We start from the raw sequence: 26,306 nt of genomic DNA, 5'->3' as shown, positions 1-26,306 counted from the left end.
ATGTAACTTTTTCCTTCCAGTGTTGTGATGTATAGGCCTACTCAGAGCCAGAGACATATTAGAATAAAATACTTGGCTCTGGGGCTACTCGGTAATTGAAAAATGATTACAAAACAGTTCAAATTAATCTAACCTGAGGTTATCCAATAACTTTAACAGTCATTTAGTTATCGAAAGGGCGCTAAACTATTTCTATAGACATAATCTTAATACCTCGAGTGATTCTGCTTTTTTACAGTAACTGTACAAACCTTTTTCTTTAGTCTATGGTGAACAGATGGATGGATGTTCACTTTTCAGGGTGGGATGGGGATGTGATCGTGTTAGCTGAAAGTTTTGTGGCACTATACTGCCCCCCGGTGGTATTTGGTAGTCCAATCACTGAATTGGTAGTCCTAGCACTGAATTGAACTACAGACAGCACTGAATTGAACCACAGACAAATAACATCCAAGATGATTCCATAGGCTGCGTTCACACAGGCAGCTCAATTCTGATATTTTTTTCACTAATTGGTCTTTTGACCAATCAGATTTACTCTGAAAAAGATCTGATGTGATTGGTCAAAAGACCAATTAGTGGAAAAAGATCAGAATATGGGCTGCCACAGCCAGTGTTAGGCCTAATCAACACTAACGCGTCAATAGCAGCCTGCAGGGAGTGGGACTTGGACAAATGTGTTGCAAAAAAAAAAAAGTGGCCATATGCCTGTTTAGCAGTTTACCTTGAGAATTATTGCTGAAGATTGTTTTAGGCCTAATTGCCAGAATGAAAAAAATGTATGCACTCACTAACTGTAAGTCGCTCTGGATAAGAGCGTCTGCTAAATGACTAAAATGTAAATGTAAATGTCTGGCATATTAAATTCCAACCAAGACCACAATCAGTTGTAGACACCTGCACAGAATAAAATGTTATGAATTATAGATGTAAAATCTGATTCCAGGTCGGCATGCTCCGTGTAAACGTCATACATCCTAACCTTTCTGAGAACAGAGCAGGCCCGCCATTTCCCTGAATGCTTCTAGTCCTTTAAACCCAGCAGGAGTGGCGGTACGAAGACAGGAGACACACAGGGATCCAGTGAGCGAGAGATCGGGATGAGAGCTGGCAGAGAATGAGTCAGCCCACCAAATGTACAACCGCATTTTTATTTATGAAATCAATTTGATCAAAGGCGTCATTCGGATCAACACTGGACTGAAATAATCAAGCTTTGGAAACGTTGTTTGAAATTTGTATCATTTTTATTCTGCCTCGTACTTTCAGTTTTTCCCCTTCCATTATTTTATTTTTAAACAGGTGGTGGACTGGATATTATATAATTCAATTAATTTGGAATTTTTAAAGACATTGTGATTTTTCAAAATCTTTGTTGCTTCAATAAACTAAGATGTCGGGGCAGAGCATTACTGACAGGATAACTGCAGCCCAACACAGTGTAACTGGATCTGCTGTGTCGAAAACCGTATGCAAGGCCACCACACATGAAATAATGGGTCCGAAAAAGAAACATTTGGATTGTAAGTATCGAAATTATCGAGAGTTTCTGATATAATGTGTCATTCTTCATTGAAACCAGTCGGAGCTCTGCATCTCGTTATGGCGATGGTGACACAAGGCCCAAAGCCTGAATGGATAGGCTAATGTTATTGCTAGTTCCTGTCAAAATGTATGAAGAATACATTGCAGCAAGACGAGCGCGTACAATGAGAACGCTCATAACATGATTTAACTGGACGTTAACAACAGTAATATCAGATATTTTCTGACCATTTCAGTGTAGGCCTACTCATCATCAACATTACTGTCACATTAGCTAGCTTTCTAGCCGTCTGTTAAGCGGTTTCATTCATTCTGCATAGCTTTAGGCTGCCCTCCCTGGCCTAAACAGTTATCATGTCAATATCAGTCATAGTGTATCTTACAATTTATTGACCAGTTCTCCATGATACAGTACATTAACGTTTTGTCTATACAAAAATGCCCTGAAAAATATATGTTCCGGGGAGTAAATTCAGTAGGCCTATTTTGATCTATTTACCATAGACAGAGGGTATAACAACCACATTTGAACAACTCAGCTGTGGAAACTACCTTATAAATTTTTCAGAGTAGAATGCTTTCAGTCTCATATGCAAAGTGTAGCCTACATCATCATCACTACTAGGTGTGTCACTGCTGGGGGCGACACATGTACAGTGCCTTTTGAAAGTATTCATACCCCTTGACTTATTCCACATTTTGTTGTGTGACAGCCTGAATTCAAAATTGATTAAATATATTTTTTTCTCACCTATCTACACATAATACCCCATAATGATGACATTTTGCAAATTTATTGAAAATGAAATACATAAATATCTCATTTACATAACTATTCACAACTCTGAGTCAATACATGTTAGAATCACCTTTGGCAGCGATTACAGCTGTGAGTCTATCTGGGTAAGTCTCTAAGAGCTTTGCACACCAGGATTGTACAATACTTGCACATTATTATTAAAACAATTCTTCAAGCTCTGTCAAGTTAGTTGTTGATCATTGCTAGACAGACATTTTCATGTCTTGCTATAGATTTTAAAGCAGATGTAAGTCGAAACTGTAACTAAGCCAGTCAGGAACATTCAATGTCGTCTTGGTAAGCATCACCAGTGTATATTTGGCCTGTGTTTTAGGTTATTGGCCTGCTGAAAGGTTAATGTTTCTCTCCCAGTGTCTGTTGGAAACCAGACTGAACCAGGTTTTCCTATAGGATTTTGCCTGTGCTTAAAAAAAAAAATCCCTAGTCCTTGCCGATGGAAAGCATACCCATAACATGGTGGAGCCACCACCATGCTTGAAAATATGAAGAGTGGTACTCAGTGATGTTGTTGGATTTGCCCCAAACATAATCTTTGTATTCAGGACATCAAGTATATTTATTTGCCACATTGTTTTACTTTAGCACAGGGGTGTCAAACTCATTCCATGGAGGGCCAAGTGTCTGGTTTTTGTTATTTCCTTTCAATTACGACATAGACAACCAGGTGAGGGGAGTTCCTTACTAATCAGTGACCTTAATTCATCAATTAAGTTTGGGGAAACCCTGCATTAAACTCTGTAACTGTTTTAAAGTCACGATTGGCCTCATGGTGAAATCCCTGAGCGGTTTCCTTACTGTCCGGCAACTGAGTTAGGAAGGACACCAGTATTTTTGTAGTGACTGGGTGTATTGATACACCCTCCAAAGTGTAATTAATAACTTAACCATGCTCAAAGGGATATTCAATGTCTTTTTTTGTTTTACCCATCTACCAATAGGTGCCCTTCTTTGCGAGGCCTTGGAAAACCTCCCTGGTCTTTGTGGTTGAATCTGTTTGAAATTCACTGTTCGACTGAGGGACCTTACAGAAAATTCTATGTGTGGGGTACAGAGATGAGGTAGTCATTCAAAAATCATGTTAAACACTATTATTGCACACAGAGTGAGTCCATGCAATTTATTATGTGACTTGTTAAGCACATTTTCACTCCTGAACTTATTTAGGCTTGCGATAACAAAGGGGTTGAATACGTATTGACTCGAGACATATCAGCTTTTCATTTTTAATTAATTTGTAAACATTTCTAAAAACATAATTACATTATGGGGTATTATGTGTAGGCCAGTGACACACAATCTCAATTTAATCCATTTTAAATCTGTCTAACACAACAAAATGTAGGAAAAGTCAAGGGGTGTGAATACTTTCTGAAGGCACTATATGTCACTTCCAACTATTGTATGGTCTGTCTCACTCACCTGGTCTCTAGTTACAAAAGTGTAGCAATTGCTCACAGAAATAGGAAAGAGAAATAGTATGTGCCAGGATGCCCTTTCATTGCAATATTTGCTCAGTCAGAAAATCAGAAGTCGAGAAGCCAACTATAGGCTAGCTAAAGCTGTGTTTGCACTTGGTCTGTGAATGGCTTGGCTGTCTGTGTAGCAGAGCTGCCTGGTTGCTTTCCAGTGGAGTAAGAGGTCTTTGTTACAGAGAGCTCTATTTCTAGCAGTCAGGGCCAGGCACAAGGAGTTTCCTCTGGACTCCAGTAGTCTGATTAATCAGGCTGTAATACACAATTAATTGGTATATACTTTGGCTCAAATTTCGAGTAGCTGAAAGAAAAACCACACAGACAACCGGTAGAGTAAGTTTAAATGTAATTTTATTCAACATTCTGGCTTGTAAGGAACATTTACACAATTTTGCAGGCATTAGTTTCAGGCTGTATATACCAATTAATTGTGTATTACAGCCTGATTAATCAGACCACGCGTCCAGCAGACTGCTATATATATATATATATATATATATATATATATATATATATATATATATATATAAACCTTGATGGCAGCATCAGACCTTTTAATCTGTGACCATCCTGAGAAACGATACTAGTCACAAAGCAGAGTACCTGACGCTGCAAAAGTAACAGTGAATGCAACGAATGACCTGTCCATTAATTTACTCTCACTATAATAAATTTAACTATATACTGAACAAAAATATGAACGCAACAATTTCAATGATTTTACTGAGTTACAGTTCATTTAAGGAAATCAGTCAATTGAAATAAATAAATTGGGCCCAAATCTATGGATTTCACATGACTGGGCAGGGGCGCAACCATGGGTGGGCCTGGGAGGGCATAGGCCCACCCACTCGGGAGTCAGGCCCACACACTGGGGAGCGAGGCCCAGCCAATCAGAATGAGTTTTTCCTCACAAAAAGGCTTTATTACAGACAGAAATACTCAGTTTCATCAGCTGTCTGGGTGGCTGGTCTCAGACGATCCCGCAGGTGAAGAAGCCGGATGTGGAGGTCCTGGGCTGGCGTGGTTACAAGTAGTTGTGAGGCCGGTTGGACGTACTGCCAAATTCTCTAAAACGACGTTGGAGTTGTGTTACAAAACTGCACATTTTAGTGGCCTTTTATTGTCCACAAGGTGCACCTGTGTAATGATCATGCTGTTTAATCAGCTTCTTGATATGCCACACCTGTCAGGTGGATGGATTATCTTGGCAATGGAGAAATGCTCACTAACAGGGATGTAAACAAATTTGTGCACAGAATTTGAGCGAAATAAGCTTTTTGTGCATATGGGATCTTTTATTTCAGCTCATGAAACATGGGACCAACACTTTACATGTTGTGTTTATATTTTTGTTCAGTATATGTGATTCAATCTCAAGCATGTTGTATCTCTTCTGCAAGCAGGTTATGCATAATAGGTTACCATTCAAATGTCATTGTCATCATGATTATAGGAGCATATTGCATGACACACAAGTACAATGACGTGGAGGTTGCTGGTTCAGACCCCAGCTGAAGCATGTAGTAGGATAGCTACATATTGTATTGCTTTTCCTAAATTATTTTTGCAGACATTGCCCTTTGGATCTACTGGAAACCAAGGTGGTCACTTAATCTGAAAGTGTCCACTTCTAATCACATTTGAATCCCATGGACTATTATCTATGCTAAAGTTGTGAATGGATTCAGCCAGCCTGTTGTTTCACAGCTGTTAGTTGAGTTTAGGCCTACAGTACTCTGAGGTACAGGAGCCATGCATGATCTAACAGGATGAGTGAAAGTTGCCCCCTCCCCTCCCCTCCCCTCCCCTCCCCTCCCCTCCCCTCCCCTCCCCTCCTCTCCCAGTCTTCCCTGGATAATCAGCCAGCCATGCTAAATGCTGCTCTGGAAGGTTATGCTGTCCTACTTAGACTCCTGAAAACATGAAAATATAGGCCAGAAAGCCAGGCCTGGTTATTACACTGTCAATCTGTTCATCACTCAGTCAGACTCTGAATGGGTAGACAGCACAGGTTTGACTGGCATCACCCATTCTCTACATCAGGGCTCTCCAACCCTGTTCCTGGAGAGCTACCGTCCTGTAGGTTTTCAGCAACCTCCACGTCTAATTTAGCGCAATTGATTCTAATAATTAGCTGGTTGATCGATTTTAATTCAGGTGTGCAATATTAGGGTTGGCGTGATACATGAGCACATTCAGTAATATGACGTAATGAGTTACTGTATGCAGAGGAATTACACTGAAATGGTTGAACATTTTCTATATGTGTATTATTGGAAGCAACAGAGACCAATAAGTCCAATCAAGCATTCTTGATGTAGTAGTTTTCAATTGTCATGTCTGTGTGCCCAAGAAAAGACCCAGGCCTCAAATAGCAAACTTACACAGACGGTTGAGAATTCATTTTTTTCTTTAAAAATAGTATGTTGTGAAGAGAAGACAACCTTGAAAGGAATTTGAGTATAATCTAGTAGCTGACTTGTACTGGTTCATGGGGCTCATCAGAGTAGAGCTTTAGGCCAACTGATGCTATAGACGAGTGGAGAGAACTGGTGGCGGAAGGAGCAACTAGTAGTTACCAAGATATTTGGCCAAAAAGATATTGTTTGATTTAGAGATGGTGACTTATTCATCAGGCTTTCATCTATTGAACTTCAGTAGACCCTCTTGAGGAATTGCCATGCCAAAAAACTGAAAAGAGAGAGGCAGCTTGTAGTACCGTAGCATAGTAATTAAGTGTCTTGAGTGTAGTTAGGCAATTAGCCAGACCATTAATTAAAGCTAATTGAATGAGATTGCAGTTAAGGGGAGTGCCTGTGTCCCTGTTTACACATATTTCAAAACATTGTCTTTCATAGACTATTAACTGACTTGACCCCAAAATTCAACTCCCCATAGGGGAAATGCCTTGTATCCGAAGTTGTTTTAACCTCTACTGGCCAGTGGCCATAAGTCACTACTTGACATCAATTATCCATGGTCTTCGTAGACATCGAACTATCGCTAACATGTCTCTCTGTCTGTCTCGTCCATAGACCTGATCCACTGCACCAATGAGATGAACGTGAACATTCCCCAGCTGGCTGACTCACTGTTTGAGAGGACCACCAGCACGAGCTGGGTGGTGGTCTTCAAGTCGCTCATTGCCACACACCACCTCATGGTCTACGGCAATGAGGTGAGCTGAGCTTACAGTCACAACTCACTACAATACTGTCTATGGCTACAATCACCACTCATTACATTATTGTCTGTAATATATATTATTTCTATAACAGCAATGCTATAGTGTTGAAGTTTTCAGTTCACAGACATTAAGGCAATCAATTGCTAACCAGGCAATTTCTAGGTTTATATCATAATCAATATTTTAATAAAAATCTGGAAATTACTCTGGTGCTCCGGTCCTATTCTATTTCTGTAGATCAATGAAAATTAAGAACATGTATTGATACCGCTCTTTTTCTTTGATACAGCGTTTTGTCCAGTACTTGGCTTCAAGGAACACATTATTCAACCTCAGTAATTTTTTGGACAAAAGTGGTTTACAAGGTAAAGTATGAGGCCTTGGCTCTCAACTGCTGTTTTCAAACTCATCCTTAACTGTTACAGTGACAAATACTTATAAGCGGATACAATATAACTTTTGAACGAATATAGCATGATTCTCATGTAGGTTTTCATGACAAATGTAAGATTTATATCACTTCTCAGGTCTCTCTCTCCCAGGCTACGATATGTCCACATTTATCCGGAGGTACAGTCGATATCTGAATGAGAAGGCTGTGTCGTACAGGCAGGTTGCCTTTGACTTCACTAAAGTAAAGCGAGGGTAAGAAATTCCCAACAAATCAACAGAAGAAAGTGGTATGTTTGTTTTTGACTGATCCTCTCCTTACCCGAATGTATGTCAATGGAGTTTTAAAGGCTCAAACAATTTCTTACAATAAACACTTTCTCCTTGCAGAGCTGCCCACTGGTGTAAAAAAATACTTAAAATATTTATGACAGCTCAAATATTTAGTTTAGAAGAGAACAAGATTCCTGTCAGTTTTAATGACAGAATGTCATAATTTCTTTCCGTAAATTTGTTTTATATCCCATGAAGTAATCACAGTGGTATTTCTGTAACTCTGGGAACGATTTGTTAACATGCAGTAGAAATTGACTGGCTGCGGCTATTCTCACTGATTCCCTCCCTCTCTGTCCTTTGTGCTTCTAACACCTATCTAACACTACACACTCATCTCAACAGGGTGGATGGGGTGATGAGGACCATGAATACAGAGAAGCTACTGAAGACCATCCCTATCATACAAAACCAGATGGACGCCCTCCTCGACTTCAATGTGAGTCTGAGGTCAACCTCCCCAGAACCGTGCTGCTCATCTCCTGGAATATGTACTGTAATATGAGAGGGTTCCTGGGGCTAGTAGATTGTGTCAGCATACTGATTACTGAATGGTGCTGAAACCAGAGATAGATACAGGCTATTTTCCTCCTCACTGACCTGCTTTTATTGTTTGTCAGCGAAGCCAAAGTCATTATTGTGTATTAAAAGGGCAACTTATGGCTTATGTGAAACTGAATGATGTCTCCTTCAGGTTAATGCCAATGAGCTCACAAACGGAGTGATCAATGCAGGATTCATGCTCCTCTTCAAAGATTCCATTAGGCTTTTCGCTGCATATAACGAAGGCATCATCAACCTGCTGGGTAAACCTCAACTCCAACTTTATTTACTCCGCTATTTTCTGATCAATACTCTTTTAGAATGTTTAGTCTGGAGAAGTGCTTTGTAGATCCTTGTAATGTAGATCTTTTGATATGTACAGTACTACATTTTACTAATGGAGACTAGATTCTCTACAGAGTTTATCTCTAGTGTGTCTACAGATTTTCAGAGCTAATGCCTGCCGTTTTTTTGTTTTTTAACCACAGAGAAGTACTTTGACATGAAGAAAACCCAGTGTAAAGAGGGCCTGGATATCTACAAAAAGTTCCTGACCCGAATGACCCGAATCTCAGAGTTCCTTAAAGTGGCGGAGGTGATTTCTTCTTTACCTTCTTTGAGTTTGATGCTATTCATTAATTCAATACCATTCATTAAAGGGAACATCCTCAGATATATTTACATTTTTGTGAGAAAATTGTGGTGGCAGAAATTAGGTAGAGGTAGAAAATAGGTTTTAATTTAGAGGCACCACTATAACTTTGCACATATTCTCGTTTGACAGCAGGTGGGGATTGATCGAGGAGACATTCCAGACCTTTCCCAGGTGAGACTTTACACTCCAAACTCCCTGAATGAGCCTTGCAGTAAGAGGGATTTACTGGTATAACCTATTAGACACACTCTCTGCACAAAAAGCCTACACACCGAACTTACTCTATCCATTTGTCTCTACAGTTGGATTCCTACTCTGTCTCCATCTCTCTCTCCCTCTCGCTCTCGCTCTCACTTTCTCCCTTATTTCTCGCTGTCACTTTCTATTTTCTTCTTCTCTCAGTCTGTATTCTCTTTGTGTCTCTCTATCTCATTATTAACTCCTCTTGTTTAATCAGCTCTGTTGCCCCACCACACTATATTTACTCCACCCTGCACAAATGTCTCCCAGAGATAAGGCACTGCTCAGAGCATGAAAGTCCTCCAGTGCATGTTACCAAATTAAGGCATATTTCTCACTTTTCCTTATTATTTTTCTTATTATAAGTTTTCTTCCTCTTCTTGATTAGGCTCTATCTACAGTAAATAAAGGTGTTAAGCTGTTAAGAGTCCAAACTGACTGTGTATCTTACAGTACTTCTGATTTCACACTGTGTACAGCTAATTGAATAGATGGCCCCCCTACACCTGTTACGCTACAGTCAGTCTCTGCAGTGACACTGGTTATATTACAGTATTTCCAAGGAAAATCCCTCCTCGACCAAGGATCATACTTTTAAATACATACATAAAAAATACATTAGGGGACATAACACACAATTAGTGCAATTGTACTTTCAAGGAAAAGTACAATTGCACTAATTGTGTGTTATGTCCCCTAATGTATTTTTTATGAGGCACCTGTAACAGTGTTATACCCTTAAAATACATTATAGTTACGGTTCAATATAGCTATTTATCTCTGACCAACGCCACCTTTATATTCTGTATTTCCCCTTATCTTTCCACCTTTAGTTCACAGTTTGTGTAAGTATTCTCATCTCACTCTTCTTCTGTGTCTGTGACTTGCTTTGGTGTTGTCTTTGCATGCCTCTACTCTGACTCTGTGTGTCATTGACATTGTGTTTTTATAGGAGTGAAGCAAATTGTATACAAAGTTCTCTTTGTCACCTGAAATGTACATAGCCCATCCAACATGGCTGCCTAGGTGTGCTTAGGCATTGCCAATTCAACACCACATACCGTATGATGTTGAAAGTGCCGTGGTGTGTGTCATCCACATACACTACCGTTCAAAAGTTTGGGGTCACTTAGAAATGTCCTTGTTTTCCATGAAAACATACATGAAATGAGTTTGAATAGGAAATATAGCAAAATGCATAGGAAATGTAGTCATTGACAAGGTTAGAAATAATGACTTTTAATATAAATAATAGTTGTGTCCTTCAAACTTTGCTTTCGTCAAAGAATCCTCCATTTGCAGCAATTACAGCCTTGTAGACCTTTGGCATTCTAGTTGTCAATTTGTTGAAGTAATCTGAAGAGATTTCACCCCATGCTTCCTGAAGCACCTCCCACAAGTTGGATTGGCTTGATGGGCACTTCTTACGTACCATACTGTTAAGCTGCTCCCACAACAGCTCAATAGGGTTGAGATCCGGTGACTGTGCTGGCCACTCCATTATAGACAGAATACCAGCTGACTCCTTCTTCCCTAAATAGTTATTGCATAGTTTGGAGCTGTGCTTTGGGTCATTGTCCTGTTGTAGAGGAAATTGGCTCCAATCAAGCACCGTCCACAGGGTATGGCATGGCGTTGCAAAATGGAGTGATAGCCTTCCTTCTTCAAGATCCCTTTTACCCTGTACAAATCTCCCACTTTACCACCACCAAAGCACCCCCAGACCATCACATTGCCTCCACCATGCTTGACAGATGGCATCAAGCACTCCTCCAGCATCTTTTCATTTGGTCTGCGTCTCACAAATGTTCTTCTTTGTGATCCGAACACCTCAAACTTAAATTTGTCTGTCCTTAACACTTTTGGCCATCTTAATCTTTTATTTTTCTTGGCCAGTCTGAGATATGGCTTTTTCTTTGCAACTCTTCCTAGAAGGTCAGCATCCCGGAGTCGCCTTTTCACTGTTGATGTTGAGACTGGTGTTTTGCGGGTACTATTTAATGAAGCTGCCAGTTGAGGACCTGTGAGGCGTCTGTTTCTCAAACTAGACACTCTAATGTATTTGTCCTCTTGCTCAGTTGTGCACCGGGGCCTCCCACTCCTCTTTCTATTCTGGTTAGAGCCAGTTTGCGCTGTTCTGTGAAGGGAGTAGTACACAGCGTTGTACGAGATCTTCAGTTTCTTGGCAATTTCTCGCATGGAATAGCCTTCATTTCTCAGAACAAGAATAGACTGACAAGTTTCAGAAGAAAGTTATTTGTTTCTGGCCATTTTGAGCCTGTAATCGAACCTACAATTGCTGATGCTCCAGATACTCAACTAGTCTCAAGAAGGCCAGTTTTATTGCTTATTTAATCAGCACAACAGTTTTCAGCTGTACTAACATAATTGCAAAATGGTTTTCTAATGATCAATTAGCCTTTTAAAATGATAAACTTGGATTAGCAAACACAACATGCCATTGGAACACAGGACTGATGGTTGCTGATAATGGGCCTCTGTACGCCTATGTAGATATTTCATAAAAAATCAGCCGTTTCCAGCTACAATAGCCAATTACAACATTAACAATGTTTTTCTGATCAAGGACATTTCTAAGTGACCCCAAACTTTTGAACGGTAGTGTACATTTCAATATCACTCATCCAATGTGGCTTTTAGCTGAAAAGCATACAACCATTGACTGGTGGTGTGCAACCCACAGTCCTTTTGTGTTTTTGACTTGTACAGCAATGTATTTCTGTAGTGTCTCGAGTTAGTATTTGTCCCTGTAGTGAGGAGCTAAACACTTCCCAGTAAAGTAAGTGCTAGTTAGAATCCAGCAACTAAGGTATAGTGGTATATGGGACAGTATAGTTAGGGACCTGAGTTTTTCCTCACCACGTAACATGACCAGCTAAACGTTTTCAGAAAAGTTGTCAGGAAAAACCCAAGGCCTATAGCTAGTGTATGTACAGTACAGTAGTTGAACTAGGTTGCCCACCACTGGCTTTAGATGGTTTTGTTCATACAGGACAGTCTAACTGCATGTTTCCAACCCTGGCCTTTACTAACTGCTGTTCTCCATTACAACAGGCTCCCAGTAGCCTCCTGGAAGCTCTGGAGCAGCACCTGGCCTCACTAGAGGGGAAGAAGGTCAAAGACTCCACCGCTGCCAGCAGGTATGTACAGGATATGCTACGTCTCAAATGGCACCCTACATAGTGCACTACATTTGAACAGATCCTGGTCAAAAGTAGTGCATAGGCAAAAGGGTGCCATTTGGGACGTATCCTACGTCTCACAGTGGAGTGTCTTTGGCACGGAGTCCACTATTCCACCTGAAGGTAGCCTAGAAGCGGCTGCCACTATAATAACTGATTTTGCATTGTGCACAAAGCTCTTAAGCCAAGATTGCTTTAATTATTATTCATGGTAATGGTTATTGATGTTTTCAGCCAGGGTTGCTGTAGTATTCTGCCTAAAGGTGTTTACTGTTGTGTGTTGTTTCAGGGCCAGTACTCTATCCAACGCAGTGTCCTCGCTGGCCAGTACGGGGATGTCTTTTACTAAAGTAGACGAGCGGGAGAAGCAGGCTGCTCTGGAGGAGGAACAGGCTCGTCTCAAAGCACTGAAGGTACAGCCGTCATGACGCGTGGATCACAACATGAATATGATGAGAATGGATAGAATGGACATGGTTTCATGTTGCCTGTCCCATCTACATGTGAAGGACAGTGATATGTTGCAGTATGCAGGCAATGATTTGAACAATTCAAAGTCTTGTTTGGTCGATCCAGTATTGCCCACATGCATAACTACAACCATCGCCTTCTGTATTTGACTTGGACTCTTTCCACCCAGGAACAGAGGCTGAAGGAGCTCTCTCAGAGGCCTTCATTCGCCACCGCAGACACGTCTCCTGTCTCCACCACCGGGGGCACTATCAGCACAGCCCCAGCCATCGACCTCTTCTCCACACCTAGCTGCTCCAATGGGTAAACGTTCACCTATGACCTGTGAAGCTTACCCACTCATGTGGTTGACCAGAGAGGTCAGCGTGGATTATGTAGAAGTTGCTGCTAACCACTGATACAGGGTCAGATATTTCTTCATCCTCCTAGGGGTTAAGGTTAGGATTTAGAGTGCTCTGATTCTAAACTCAGCAAAAAAAGAAACGTCCCTTTTTCAGGACCCTGTCTTTCAAAGATAATTCGTAAAAATCCAAATAACTTCACAGATCTTCATTGTAAAGGGTTTAAACACTGTTTCCCATGCTTGTTCAATGAACCATAAACAATTAAAGAACATGCAACTGTGGAACGGTCGTTAAGACACTAACAGCTTACAGACGGTAGGCAATTAAGGTCACAGTTATGAAAACTTAGGACACTAAAGAGGCCTTTCTACTGACTCTGAAAAACACATCACCGGCAACAACGTTGCCTATGGGCACAAACCCACCGTCGCTGGAACAGACAGGACTGGCAAAAAGTGTTCTTCACTGACGAGTCACTGACGAGTCACATCTCACAGCAAGAACTGGCAAATCTGGTGCAGTCCATGAGGAGGAGATGCACTGCAGTACTTAATGCAGCTGGTGGCCACACCAGATACTGACTGTTACTTTTGATTTTGACCCCCCCCCCCCTTTGTTCAGGGACACATTATTCCATCTCTGTTAGTCACATGTCTGTGGAACTTGTTCAGTTTATGTTTCAGTTGTTGAATCTTGTTATGTTCATACAAATATTTACACATGTTAAGTTTACTGAAAATAAACGCAGTTGACAGTGAGAGGACGTTTCTTTTTAGATATGTGGTTATGGAGAACCTCTACCTCTATACTTCTGTGTATCTGGTAATGCTGATGTTTAGCTAGATGTCCCAGTGTTGATTCAGGTATAGCATCACTGCTGTCTTCTCTCCTCAGTGCTCTGAAGATGGAGAGTGACTTGTTTGACATTCAGCAGACCTTTAACCCTTCAATGCAGGCCAGTTCTACAGGGCTTCCTGTGGCCACAGTATGGGCAGGTAGGAGAAACAGCCACCACCACAGGACCACTCTATTGTCTACTGTTTTCTACTATGTTCTGCGTGCTCTCCCTCTCTTCCTGTTGCGTCTGACTCTGATGTCCTCCTGTTCTTCTCTTCTGTATCTCATCTTTCTTTCTCTCTTCTGCCTGCCTAGATCCTTTCACCTCTGCTGAAGCTGGAGATGACTCCATGCCAAACCTTAACCCTTTCCTCTCAAAAGTTGTCGATGCAGCGGCTCACTTACCGGTCGGCTCCTCTGACGGTGTTAGCTATTCCTCTAGGACTCATGAAATGTTTAGTGGTAAAGATACTCTTTGTTCCTTCTGAAATATCCTTCCTGTGTCTCTGTGGGACATTGAAGGAAGTCTCCCATAAGTCCTACTGTTACTTCTGTCTACATGTACAGTGAATTCGGAAAGTATTCAGACCCCTTGACTTTCTCCACATTTTGTTATGTTACAGCCTTATTGTAAAATTGATTAAAGTGTTTTTTCCCCCTAATCAATCTACACACAATACCCAATAATGACAAAGCAAAAATAGGTTTTTATAATTTTTTGCAAATGTATATACAATAAAAAAATATATATATATTTACATAAGTATTCAGACCCTTTACTCAGTACTTTGTTGAAGCACCTTTGGCAGCGATTCCAGCCTTGAGTCTTCTTGGGTGTGACGCTACAAGCTTGGCACACCTGTATTTGGGGAGTTTCTCCCATTCTTCTCTGCAGATCCTCTCAAGCTCTGTCAGGTTGGATGAGGAGCGACGCTGCACAGCTATTTTCAGGTCTATCCAGAGATGTTAGATCGAGTTCAAATCCGGGCTCTGGCTGGGCCACTCAAAGACATCCAGAGACTTGTCCCGAAGCCACTCCTGCGTTGTCTTGGCTTTGTGCTTAGGGTCATTTTCTGTTGGAAGGTGAACATTCGCCCCAGTCTGAGGTCCTGAGCACTCTGGAGCAGGTTTTCATCAAGGATCTCTCTGTACTTTGCTCCGTTCATCTTTCCCTCGATTCTGACTAGTCTCGCAGTCCCTGCCACTGAAAAACATCCCCACAGCATGATGCTCTCACCACCATGCTTCACCGTAGGGATGGTGCCAGGTTTCCTCCAGACGTGACGCTTGGCATTCAGGCCAAAGAGTTCAATCTTGGTTTCATCAGTCCAGAGAATCTTGTTTCTCGTGGTCTGAGAGTCCTTTAGGTGCCTTTTGGCAAACTCCAAGCGGGCTGTCATGTGCCTTTTACTGAGGAGTGGCTTCCGTCTGGCCACTCTACCATAACGGCCTGATTGGTGGAGTGCTGCAGAGATGGTTGTCCTTCTGGAAGGTTCTCCCATCTCCACAGAGGAACACTGGAGCTCTGTCAGAGTGACCATCGGGTTCTTGGTCACCTCCCTGACCAAGGCCCTACTCCCCTGATTGCTCAGTTTGGCCGGGTGGCCAGCTCTAGGAAGAGTCTTGGTGGTTCCAAACTTCTTCCATTTAAGAATTATGGAGGCCACTGTGTTCCTGGGGACCTTCAATGCTGCAGAAATGTTTTGGTACCCTTCCCCAGATCTGTGCCTCGACACAATCCTGTCTCGGAGCTCTACGGACAATTCCTTCGACCTCATGGCTTGGTTTCTGCTCTGACATGCATTGTCAACTGTGGGACCTTATATAGACAGGTGTGTGCCTTTCCAAATCATGTCCAATCAATTGAATTTACCACAGGTGGACTCCAATCAAGTTGCAGAAACATCTCAAGGATGATCAATGGAAACAGGATGCACCTGAGCTCAATTTCGAGTCTCATAGCAAAGGGTCTGAATACTTATGTAAATACGTTTTTTATTTATTTCTAAAACCTGTTTTTATGGGGTATTGTGTATATAGTTTGAGGATTTTTATTTATTTAATCAATTTTAGAATAAGTCTGTAACATAACAAAATGTGGAAAAAGTCAAGGGGTCTGAATATTTTCCGAATGCACTGTAAATGATCTCATAGCTGTCTAAAGTTAAATGTTTGTTGTGTACCTCAAAATGCAAAGCCTCCACTTGCCATGTTTCTATGATAGCTTCCATTATTGAACTGTGCTAAGGATAGAACCACAAGCTAACACTGTGAAGGTAGAGTTACTGGTTATGTTCTTTTGATGGGCTCCCATGCCAGTTCAGTCTAATATGAGGCTTTATCCATTGAGGTCTCACATTTTGGAGTCTAGTAAACCCATGTCCAAGATTATTCTGACTAAGTTGGTTATGTTAAAATGATGGTTTTCCTGCTGCTGATATATATTTTTTCATAATGTTTTCAAATAGGCTATTGCTTCTAGATTCTGATATTACAAACCAATAATTTGATTATTTGCTCTTGTAGTATCCTTTTAGAGCTATAAGTTGAAATCTGTTTCCCTTACCAATATTATTTTTGATTCTCTAGATCGTTATAATCCCTTTACTGACACAAACTCGTCCGTTTCAAGCTATTACAAACGCACAGTGCGGATAGAACACTCCATATCAGGTACTACGATGGCTCACCATCCCAGCCTATGTTTCCTGACCCATAGGCAAACATAGGCCCCTCAACCAATGTAATGTGTTTAGTGGCCCCATAATAAACCCTATGGTTAGTGTAGTCTGGCGATTTAGATTACTTTAGTGTCAATAGGATATTTTTATCTCCTTGTACTCTGCAGTTCCTGTTTTGATTTTGTTAGAATTAGTTTTACTTGTTACCTGTTAGTGTCCCTAACTAAGTGTTTTCTGTTAACTGTCTGCTTTCTGTCTGTACTGTCACTTTGCCTTGCCTGCCTTTCTTGCCGTGCCTTAAAATGCCTTCCTTTGCTCTCTCTTCTTCTTCTTCCTGCTCCTCCTTTGGCGTTGTCAGACTCCTTCTGTGGTGGTCCAGTGTCCATGGCCCAGCACCTTCCACACCAGGCCCCCTACCCCACTGAGCCCTCTGCTGTAGAAGGTCTATTCAGAGGTAGAGTACTAGAGAACCTGTAGCTCTACTTTCCCCCTTCTGATAACCAGGTGGCGAATCGCATCTCTGCATGTCTGGCAGACATATCAGTATGGATGACGGATCACCACCTCAAGCTGAACCTCGGCAAGACGGAGCTGCTCTTCCTCCCGGGGAAGGACTGCCCGTTCCATGATCTCGCCATCACGGTTGACAACTCCGTTGTGTCCTCCTCCCAGATTGCGAAGAGCCTTGGCGTGACCCTGGACAACACCCTGTCGTTCTCCGCTAACATCAAGGCGGTGACCCGATCCTGTAGGTTCATGCTCTACAACATTCGGAGAGTACGACCCTGCCTTACACAGGAAGCGGCACAGGTCCTAATCCAGGCACTTGTCATCTCCCGTCTGGATTACTGCAACTCGCTGTTGGCTGGGCTCCCTGCCTGTGCCATTAAACCCCTACAACTCATCCAGAATGCTGCAGCCCGTCTGGTGTTCAACCTTCCCAAGTTCTCTCACGTCACCCCGCTCCTCCGCACACTCCACTGGCTTCCAGTTGAAGCTCGCATCTGCTACAAGACCATGGTGCTTGCCTACGGAGCTGTGAGGGGAACGGCACCTCCGTACCTTCAGGCTCTGATCAGTCCCTACACCCAAACGAGGGCACTGCGTTCATCCACCTCTGGCCTGCTGGCTCCCCTACCTCTGCGGAAGCATAGTTCCCGCTCAGCCCAGTCAAAACTGTTCGCTGCTCTGGCACCCCAATGGTGGAACAAGCTCCCTCACGACGCCAGGACAGCGGAGTCACTCACCACCTTCCGGAGACATTTGAAACCCCACCTCTTTAAGGAATACCTGGGATAGGATAAAGTAATCCTTCTAACCCCCCCCCCAAAAAAAAATATATATATATATATATAAACATTGTAAAGTGGTTATCCCACTGGCTATAAGGTGAATGCACCTATTTGTAAGTCGCTCTGGATAAGAGCGTCTGCTAAATGACGTAAATGTAAATGTACTGTAGCAGGTCTATTCAGAGGTAGAGTACTAGAGAACCTGTAGCTCTACTGTAGCAGGTCTATTCAGAGGTAGAGTACTAGAGAACCTGTAGCTCTACTGTAGCAGGTCTATTCAGAGGTAGCGTAGTTCTACTAGCCATTTAGAAGGAGCCCACCATTTTCTGTAAGGTGGCTTTCTGTAACTATTTAGCAGCTCTGACACCAATGGTATAATACTTCTCCATTGCTGAACCTGCTGTGTTCTGAGCAGCCTCCCCTCTGACCTCTTTACAGGGTACTCCACAGCAACACAGGCCCCTCCCCCAGGAGCACTCCAAGTGGACTTCGAGTCAGTCTTTGGAGCCAAAGCTACCGGCGCTAACATGGAATCTGATGGTGAGGGGTTGAATATTATACTGTTTGATACACATGGTGTTTCACATCCAACCAATGTACACCTCTCTGTCCTCCTTAGACATCCTGAAACCCACCATGGTCGGCTCCAATCAGGCGCTGTGCTCCATCAATCTGCTGTCAGACAAACTGGTGGGAGATGACCTGGACTCCTCCCTGGCCAACCTGGTGGGCAGTAAGTGTCACAACGTCATGCTAGGATATTTCATTCAGATTAAACTCCTCAAACAGAAAACTAAGGATTTAAAAGAGATCAATACCCATCTTTGCCTGAGTGAATCATGGTGTCTATTTATATTTTGACTCCTAGGTTAGACCGCAATATGTCACACAGCTATACAGTGGCTTGCGAAAGTATTCACCCCCCTTGGCATTTTTCCTATTTTGTTGCCTTACAACCTAGAATGAAAATTGATTTTTGGGGGGTTTGTATCATTTGATTTACACAAAATGCCTACCACTTTGAAGATGCAAAATACTTTTTTGGGTGAAACAAACAAGAAATAAGACAGAACTTGAGCGTGCATAACTATTCACCCCCCCAAAGTCAATACTTTGTAGAGCCACCTTTTGCAGCAATTACAGCTGCAAGTCTCTTGGGGTATGTCTCTATAAGCTTGGCACATCTAGCCACTGGGATTGTTGCCCATTCTTCAAGGCAAAACTGCTCCAGCTCCTTCAAGTTGGATGGGTTCTGCTGGTGTACAGCAATCTTTAAGTAATAACACATATTCTCAATTGGATTGAGGTCTGGGCTTTGACTAGGCCATTCCAAGACATTTAAATGTTTCCCCTTAAACCACTCAAGTGTTGCTTTAGCAGTATGCTTAGGATCATTGTCCTGCTGGAAGGTGAACCTCCGTCCCAGTCTCAAATCTCTGGAAGACTGAAACAGGTTTCCCTCAAGCATTTCCCTGTATTTAGCGCCATCCATCATTCCTTAAATTCTGACCAGTTTCCCAGTCTCTGCCGATGAAAAACAACCCCACAGGATGGTGTTCTCGGGGTGATGAGAGGTGTTGGGTTTGCGCCAGACATAGCGTTTTCCTTGATGGCTAAAAAGCTCAATTTTAGTCTCATCTGACCAGAGTACCTTCTTCCATATGTTTGGGGAGTCTCCCACATGGCTTTTGGCAAACACCAAACGTTTTTGCTTATTTATTTCTTTAAGCAATGGCTTTTTTCTGGCCACTCTTCCGTAAAGCCCAGCTCTGTGGAGTGTACGGCTTAAAATGGTCCTATGGACAGATACTCCAATCTCCGCTGTGGAGCTTTGCAGCTCCTTCAGGGTTATCTTTGGTCTCTTTGTTGCCTCTCTGATTAATGCCCTCCTTGCCTGGTCCGTGAGTTTTGGTGGGCGGCGCTCTCTTGGCAGGTTTGTTGTGTTGCCATATTCTTTACATTTTTTAATAATGGATTTAATGGTGCTCCGTGGGATGTTCAAAGTTTCTGACATGTTTTTAGAACCCAACCCTGATCTGTACTTCTCCACAACTTTGTCCCTGACCTGTTTGGAGAGCTCCTTGGTCTTCATGGTGCCGCTTGCTTGGTGGTGCCCCTAGCTTAGTGGTGTTGCAGACTCTGGGGCCTTTCAGAACAGATGTATATATACTGGGATCATGTGACAGATCATGTGACACTTAGATTTCACACAGGTGGACTTTATTTAACTAATTATGTGACTTCTGAAGGTAATTGGTTGCACCAGATCTTATTTAGGGGCTTCATAGCAAAGGGGGTGAATACATATGCACGCACCACTTTTCCGTTAGTTATTTTTTTGAATGTTTTGAAATTGAAATTACAGGTTGTAATGAAATTGAAATTACAGGTTGTAATGAAACAAAATAGGAAAAAAGTCAAGTGGGATGAATACTTTTGCAAGGCACTGTAGCAGTATAATTGTTTCTGGATGTGTACATCTCACATTTATATTACTATCCTCTTGCAGATCTTGGGATTGGAAATGGCACAACGAAAAAGTAAGTGAGCTGTTCATGCTGTTCAGTCTCATCAACGTGCTGTGGTCACAATGCTAGATGAAGAACTGTTCTGTATAGCCAGCAGCAGTTAGGAGCCAGTGCTAATATTAGCTGTCTTAATCTACAGTGACATCCACTGGAGCCAGCCTGGGGAGAAGAGGCTGACTGGCGGAAGCAACTGGCAGCCCAAAGCAGCTCCAAACACCACCTGGAACCCCGTCTCCATGGTAATACACGCTACATTGGCCTCGTACAGTACTGGTGCTCTTATCTGCCTGTGACGAGTGTTTAGCTACTGTATCACTCTAGTGTTGGTTTCAGACAAACAATGTTAAGAAGTTGTTGACTTGACTTGACATTGGTCTGCTGGATTCTCTGTGGGAGAAGATGTTGTCGTCATTCGTGTGTTTGTATCTCCACAGACCCCCCCGGTCATGGCCTACCCTGCAACAACACCCACAGGCATGATGGGGGGATATGGCATGGTCAGTATCTGTCAGCTGGATGTCTGGATCCATTACCACTAAGGGAAATAGCCATGCAGTAGCTAGCACTAAGGGACATAGCCATGCAGTAGCTAGCACTAAGGGACATAGCCATGCAGTAGCTAGCACTAAGGGACATAGCCATGCAGTAGCTAGCACTAAGGGACATAGCCATGCAGTAGCTAGCACTAAGGGACATAGCCATGCAGTAGCTAGTATTGCTCCTCTGCTGGTCTCCTTTAATTGATGCACTTTATTTTATGTAGGCCTACTTTTAATGTGAGATGTCCTTGAGTATCTTGAAAGGTGTCTGCTAAATAAAATGTATTATTATTTACAGAGGGAATAGCCATAAATTATAGCTAGCCCTGAGAGGTAATAGCCATACAGTATATCTGGCACTGATAGGTAATAGCCATAAAGTATAGCTAGCCCTGAGAGGTAATAGCCATACAGTATAGCTAGCACTGAGAGGTAATAGCCATACAGTATATCTGGCACTGAGAGGTAATAGCCATACAGTATAGCTAGCACTGAGAGGTAATAGCCATACAGTATAGCTAGCACTGAGAGGTAATAGCCATACAGTATATCTGGCACTGAGAGGTAATAGCCATACAGTATATCTGGCACTGAGAGGTAATAGCCATACAGTATAGCTAGCACTGAGAGGTAATAGCCATAAAGTATAGCTAGCCCTGAGAGGTAATAGCCATACAGTATAGCTAGCACTGAGAGGTAATAGCCATACAGTATATCTGGCACTGAGAGGTAATAGCCATACAGTATAGCTAGCACTGATAGGTAATAGCCATACAGTATATCTGGCACTGAGAGGTAATAGCCATACAGTATAGCTAGCACTGATAGGTAATAGCCATACAGTATATCTGGCACTGAGAGGTAATAGCCATACAGTATATCTGGCACTGAGAGGTAATAGCCATACAGTATATCTGGCACTGAGAGGTAATAGCCATACAGTATAGCTAGCACTGATAGGTAATAGCCATACAGTATAGCTAGCACTGATAGGTAATAGCCATACAGTATAGCTAGCACTGAGAGGTAATAGCCATACAGTATAGCTAGCACTGAGAGGTAATAGCCATACAGTATATCTGGCACTGAGAGGTAATAGCCATACAGTATATCTGGCACTGAGAGGTAATAGCCATACAGTATAGCTAGCACTGAGAGGTAATAGCCATACAGTATAGCTAGCACTGAGAGGTAATAGCCATACAGTATATCTGGCACTGAGAGGTAATAGCCATACAGTATATCTGGCACTGAGAGGTAATAGCCATACAGTATAGCTAGCACTGAGAGGTAATAGCCATACAGTATATCTGGCACTGAGAGGTAATAGCCATACAGTATATCTGGCACTGAGAGGTAATAGCCATACAGTATAGCTAGCACTGATAGGTAATAGCCATACAGTATAGCTAGCACTGATAGGTAATAGCCATACAGTATAGCTAGCACTGAGAGGTAATAGCCATACAGTATAGCTAGCACTGAGAGGTAATAGCCATACAGTATATCTGGCACTGATAGGTAATAGCCATACAGTATATCTGGCACTGAGAGGTAATAGCCATACAGTATAGCTAGCACTGAGAGGTAATAGCCATACAGTATATCTGGCACTGATAGGTAATAGCCATACAGTATATCTGGCACTGAGAGGTAATAGCCATACAGTATAGCTAGCACTGAGAGGTAATAGCCATACAGTATAGCTAGCACTGAGAGGTAATAGCCATACAGTATATCTGGCACTGAGAGGTAATAGCCATACAGTATATCTGGCACTGAGAGGTAATAGCCATACAGTATAGCTAGCACTGAGAGGTAATAGCCAATAAGAATAACAAGTGCTATACAATCTAATGTAGCATGTCTAGAATGCCTTATGTTTCTCTATGCTATTGTCTTTAGCCACCCCAACAGCTTGGCTCTATGGGTATGATGAACCAACCCAACATGATGTACAACCAGCCCGTCATGAGGCCGCCCAACCCCTTCAGCTCTGTATCCAGCGCACAGGTGTGTGTGTGTACAATAATCAGACGTGTGTGTGTGTGTACCATGCACGTGAGGGTAAATGTCCATTGTAGGGGTGTGCGAGTTCAGTGTCCAGGTGTATTCAGTGGTGTCTGGTAACAGTAGCTGTTGTGTGTGTGTGTGTGTGTGTGTGTGTGTGTGTGTGTGTGTGTGTACTACCCCCTGTGATGACAACAGTGTTCTAGTTTACTCTTACCTCTCAGGAGGAGAGGGACAAATCTGTCTCATCACTTTCCTCAAGAGTCCCCAATTTTCCCCCTCTTGGTGTAACCTCTCTTTCACCCTTCATTCCTCTTTCATTCTATCTGATCCCTCCCTCTCTCACTCACACGCTCTCTCCTCTCCTCTCCTCTCCTCTCCTCCCCGTGTGTTTCTCCCTCTCCCTGAAATAGCCCTCTGCAGCCTCTAGTCCTTCCAGCCAGAGTCCTCTCAGAGCCCCCGGACAGGATCCATTTGCACAGCTCTCTCTCAAGGATTTCTTGTAGAGCGTCTCTTAGGTACAGCATGCTGTGTGCTTGCGGATGTACATGCATGCGCAGCGCGGCTTCACACTAATGCTTCTCTTTTTTTCTCTTCTCTTACTGTTATCGTCTCTTCCTTCATTTGCAAACACACTGCTTCTTCCATCTTATCAACCACTGCTGTTCATTTCCTCTCGCTATATCTCTTGCACTTTATATGGGCTTGATTAGTTGGTTTGTGTCTTGCTCGCTTAAACAATCAGCAGATGCATTTCAGCATGTTTTTAAACTTTGTTTTACACTTTCCACAGATACACTAGCCATTTCGTCTTTGCTGAGATGCGTTTTCCCCCATGCTAGGACTTCAGATATAGCATTGTAGTTTTCAGCCAATAGGTTGCCATTGTGACAGTTGCTTTTGCTCTGAGGACATTGTGATGACTTTTCATTGCATTTATTCAGTTGACCATTTCAGCACCACCATGAGCGAGCTGGTAAAACTCTTGTCTAATCAATCCTTGTATGTTGATTTCCACCCACAGATGCAGTTCATGTAATATGAAGTGTCTCTCAGAAGATGAAGCACTTAGCAGCAAAGCTTTGTCCTCGTTGCCAGTCTAACTCTTCAGAGAAACGTTCACCCCCTCCCCCCAAATAGACATGTCAAGAACACAACGAACAGTGCAATGACTCGAGGAAAACCATGGAAACCATGTCAAAATGATGCTGGGTAGAAGAGAATTCACCACTGATTATTCTGTCACTTGTCCAAGACATCAAGTGATGCTGCTGTAAAAAAAAGTTAAAAAAATATAGGGATTCCGCATTAATTTTATCATCTGTAAAGATAGCTATGGGTGCTGAGCGACTTTGATATGATGTATTTGGAAAAACTACTGTGGTTGGATGTAACAGCTTGGTGTTCTAATCTAGTGGGAGGGGGAGGAGGGACAAGAAGAAAAGAGGAGAGGAATCCTTCCCTCTTGATCCGATCATCAGTCATCCATTTCCTAGTTATTTAACTGTCACTGAGTAGTGATGCTAATTATGTTTACACCTGTTTTAGTTTGTCTTTTTTACTCTGTTTACAGTAGACATTCCTCGTGTGTTTATTTATTTATTATTTGGTTTTAAGACTGGGAAAAAAAATCTATAGTGAAATCTATAGTACATTGAACACCTGTGGGAGTGCTTCAGCATTAAACATGGATGTTGGATTGTTTCATTGGAGAGGTAGAGAAAAGAAAATAGATATTATATAAAATACACTTATAAACGGAATGATAGAGCACTAAATGTTCTCCCAAGTTTTGAGTTAAGAACAATTCTTACTAGCTCAAATCTCATGATCTCCCCAGGGCAAGGGGAGTAGGGGGTACCAGTATGAGTTAGTAATCTATATAGTCAATTCTGTGCCTAGGGTTTTTTGCAATGGAACAACTTTTCTGTCTAGTTGAAAAACACTTCATCCACGTTTCTGAAGCATCACACTGGGGTGGGATCCATTTTGCTTTAAGCTTGGCATGCCATCGACTCACTGACCGTTGAAATGGCTGCCTTTACTCTGAATGTGAAAGAATTGCTTTGATGTTGCACACATCTTTCCACGCTACCCGCACCAGCTCCTCAGCTCTGACTCCCTGGGAGCCAGACGAGAGGAGAGTGTGTCTGGGTGTTTGCAGATACTAAAGAAGGGTCACAGTTTTGATGTAAATTAGTTGTATAAAGATCCAGTGGAACAGGGTGAACGAGGGGCACTGTTGATCGGTGCTCTGTGTATATAAATCTGACTGTTCAACTGAGAGGGAAGTGAAAGATGTATGAAATATGAAAGCAATTCAATCAAAATCTGACTACCTAAGTTTGATTCAGGATATTTTCTGCATTTGTCCTGCGCGGATTATATTTTTGTTTATGTAATTAGAACGTGTAGCAGACATTGACTGAGTTTTTTTTCTTTCTTTTTCAAATAAAGAGCAGCTTCCACAAAATGATGTTCTTAAACATTTTATTCAAATGTGTTGGTGAATATTGCAACAGTGATGGCATCTTTGAAACTGCGGTTAGTTTATATGTGTATTCTCTTAGCTTTTGGATGACTTTTTGCCTTTCTCCTGTATTTTAATATTTTATGTCCTCAGCTTCCTTTGTAGGTCATTTTATGGGGACCCTCGACAAATTATTTGCGGCTTTCCTTGTATACTTTATCTGAACAAGACTGCCACCCTGTGTCCAATTTCTATACTACAAACCTGTGGTTATTAATCAGTAATGTAGTTTACTGTATACTGCATTTGGATTAAATCTACTTTACTCCAACGGCATGTATGCAATCTCTTGGAGACTATTTACAGTTGCTTTTATCAACATTCACGTTTGCATTTGTACACGCCAGCCTGTTCAAACACCTGTGCTCCATCAAGCCTCAGGCCTACACTCCTCATTGACAAATAGACTCACTGCTATTATCGCAACAATCATCATGACTTTGTGGGTTGGATCTTGAGGTTAAGAATGTCACAACTGAAAGGGAATATGCCAGATGGCACGGTTAATAAATTAGCACCTTGTTAGTGTTCCTCTTGTGTAAATTTTACACCATTTTACTTATTCCCATTGTGGCATTGGCACTGTGTAATAAGATTGTAATTCGATTACATTAGCCTAGATACCCGTATGAAAAAACGATAACACTCGTTTTATTGGACAGCTGTCTTTTCAATGCTTTTCG

General features: G+C 42.1%; 1 protein-coding gene across 11 annotated transcripts; it reads left to right on the top strand.

Annotated features, from left to right (window-relative positions):
• The first annotated feature begins 1,002 nt into the window (after window positions 1–1,002).
• Window positions 1,003–25,837, top strand: LOC121568000 (phosphatidylinositol-binding clathrin assembly protein). 11 transcript variants are annotated; one of them, XM_041878465.2, is made up of 24 exons: window positions 1,003–1,523; window positions 6,876–7,018; window positions 7,317–7,392; window positions 7,570–7,672; window positions 8,096–8,189; window positions 8,445–8,556; window positions 8,782–8,888; window positions 9,078–9,119; window positions 10,022–10,033; window positions 12,264–12,349; window positions 12,681–12,804; window positions 13,032–13,165; window positions 14,101–14,201; window positions 14,359–14,505; window positions 16,633–16,716; window positions 17,083–17,178; window positions 18,455–18,556; window positions 18,636–18,749; window positions 20,526–20,556; window positions 20,684–20,783; window positions 20,979–21,041; window positions 22,989–23,096; window positions 23,507–23,611; window positions 24,118–25,837. In XM_041878465.2, the coding sequence occupies exons 1-23, from the start codon at window positions 1,394–1,396 to the stop codon at window positions 23,597–23,599; spliced, it is 2,202 nt and encodes a 733-aa protein (XP_041734399.2). In that variant the 5' UTR covers window positions 1,003–1,393; the 3' UTR covers window positions 23,600–23,611; window positions 24,118–25,837. The 11 variants fall into 11 exon arrangements, with proteins under 11 accessions (XP_041734399.2, XP_041734397.2, XP_041734396.2 ...); XM_041878463.2 differs by having other exon boundaries at window positions 7,555–7,672; window positions 13,038–13,165; XM_041878462.2 differs by having other exon boundaries at window positions 7,555–7,672.
• Window positions 25,838–26,306: the final 469 nt, after the last annotated feature.

Source organism: Coregonus clupeaformis, chromosome 6, assembly GCF_020615455.1.
Source record: "Coregonus clupeaformis isolate EN_2021a chromosome 6, ASM2061545v1, whole genome shotgun sequence".
NCBI lineage: Eukaryota > Metazoa > Chordata > Actinopteri > Salmoniformes > Salmonidae > Coregonus > Coregonus clupeaformis.
The sequence above is the reverse complement of the archived record's forward strand: the minus strand, read 5'-3'. Positions and strand labels throughout refer to the sequence as shown.

Coding starts and splice junctions, on each gene's coding strand:
- LOC121568000 (XM_041878462.2), top strand. CDS start 1,394: ATGTCGGGGCAGAGCATTACTGACAGGATAACTGCAGCCCAACACAGT. Junction 13,166..14,100: donor ACACCTAGCTGCTCCAATGG/GTAAACGTTCAC, acceptor TTCTCTCCTCAG/TGCTCTGAAGATGGAGAGTG. Junction 21,042..22,988: donor TGATGGGGGGATATGGCATG/GTCAGTATCTGT, acceptor TATTGTCTTTAG/CCACCCCAACAGCTTGGCTC.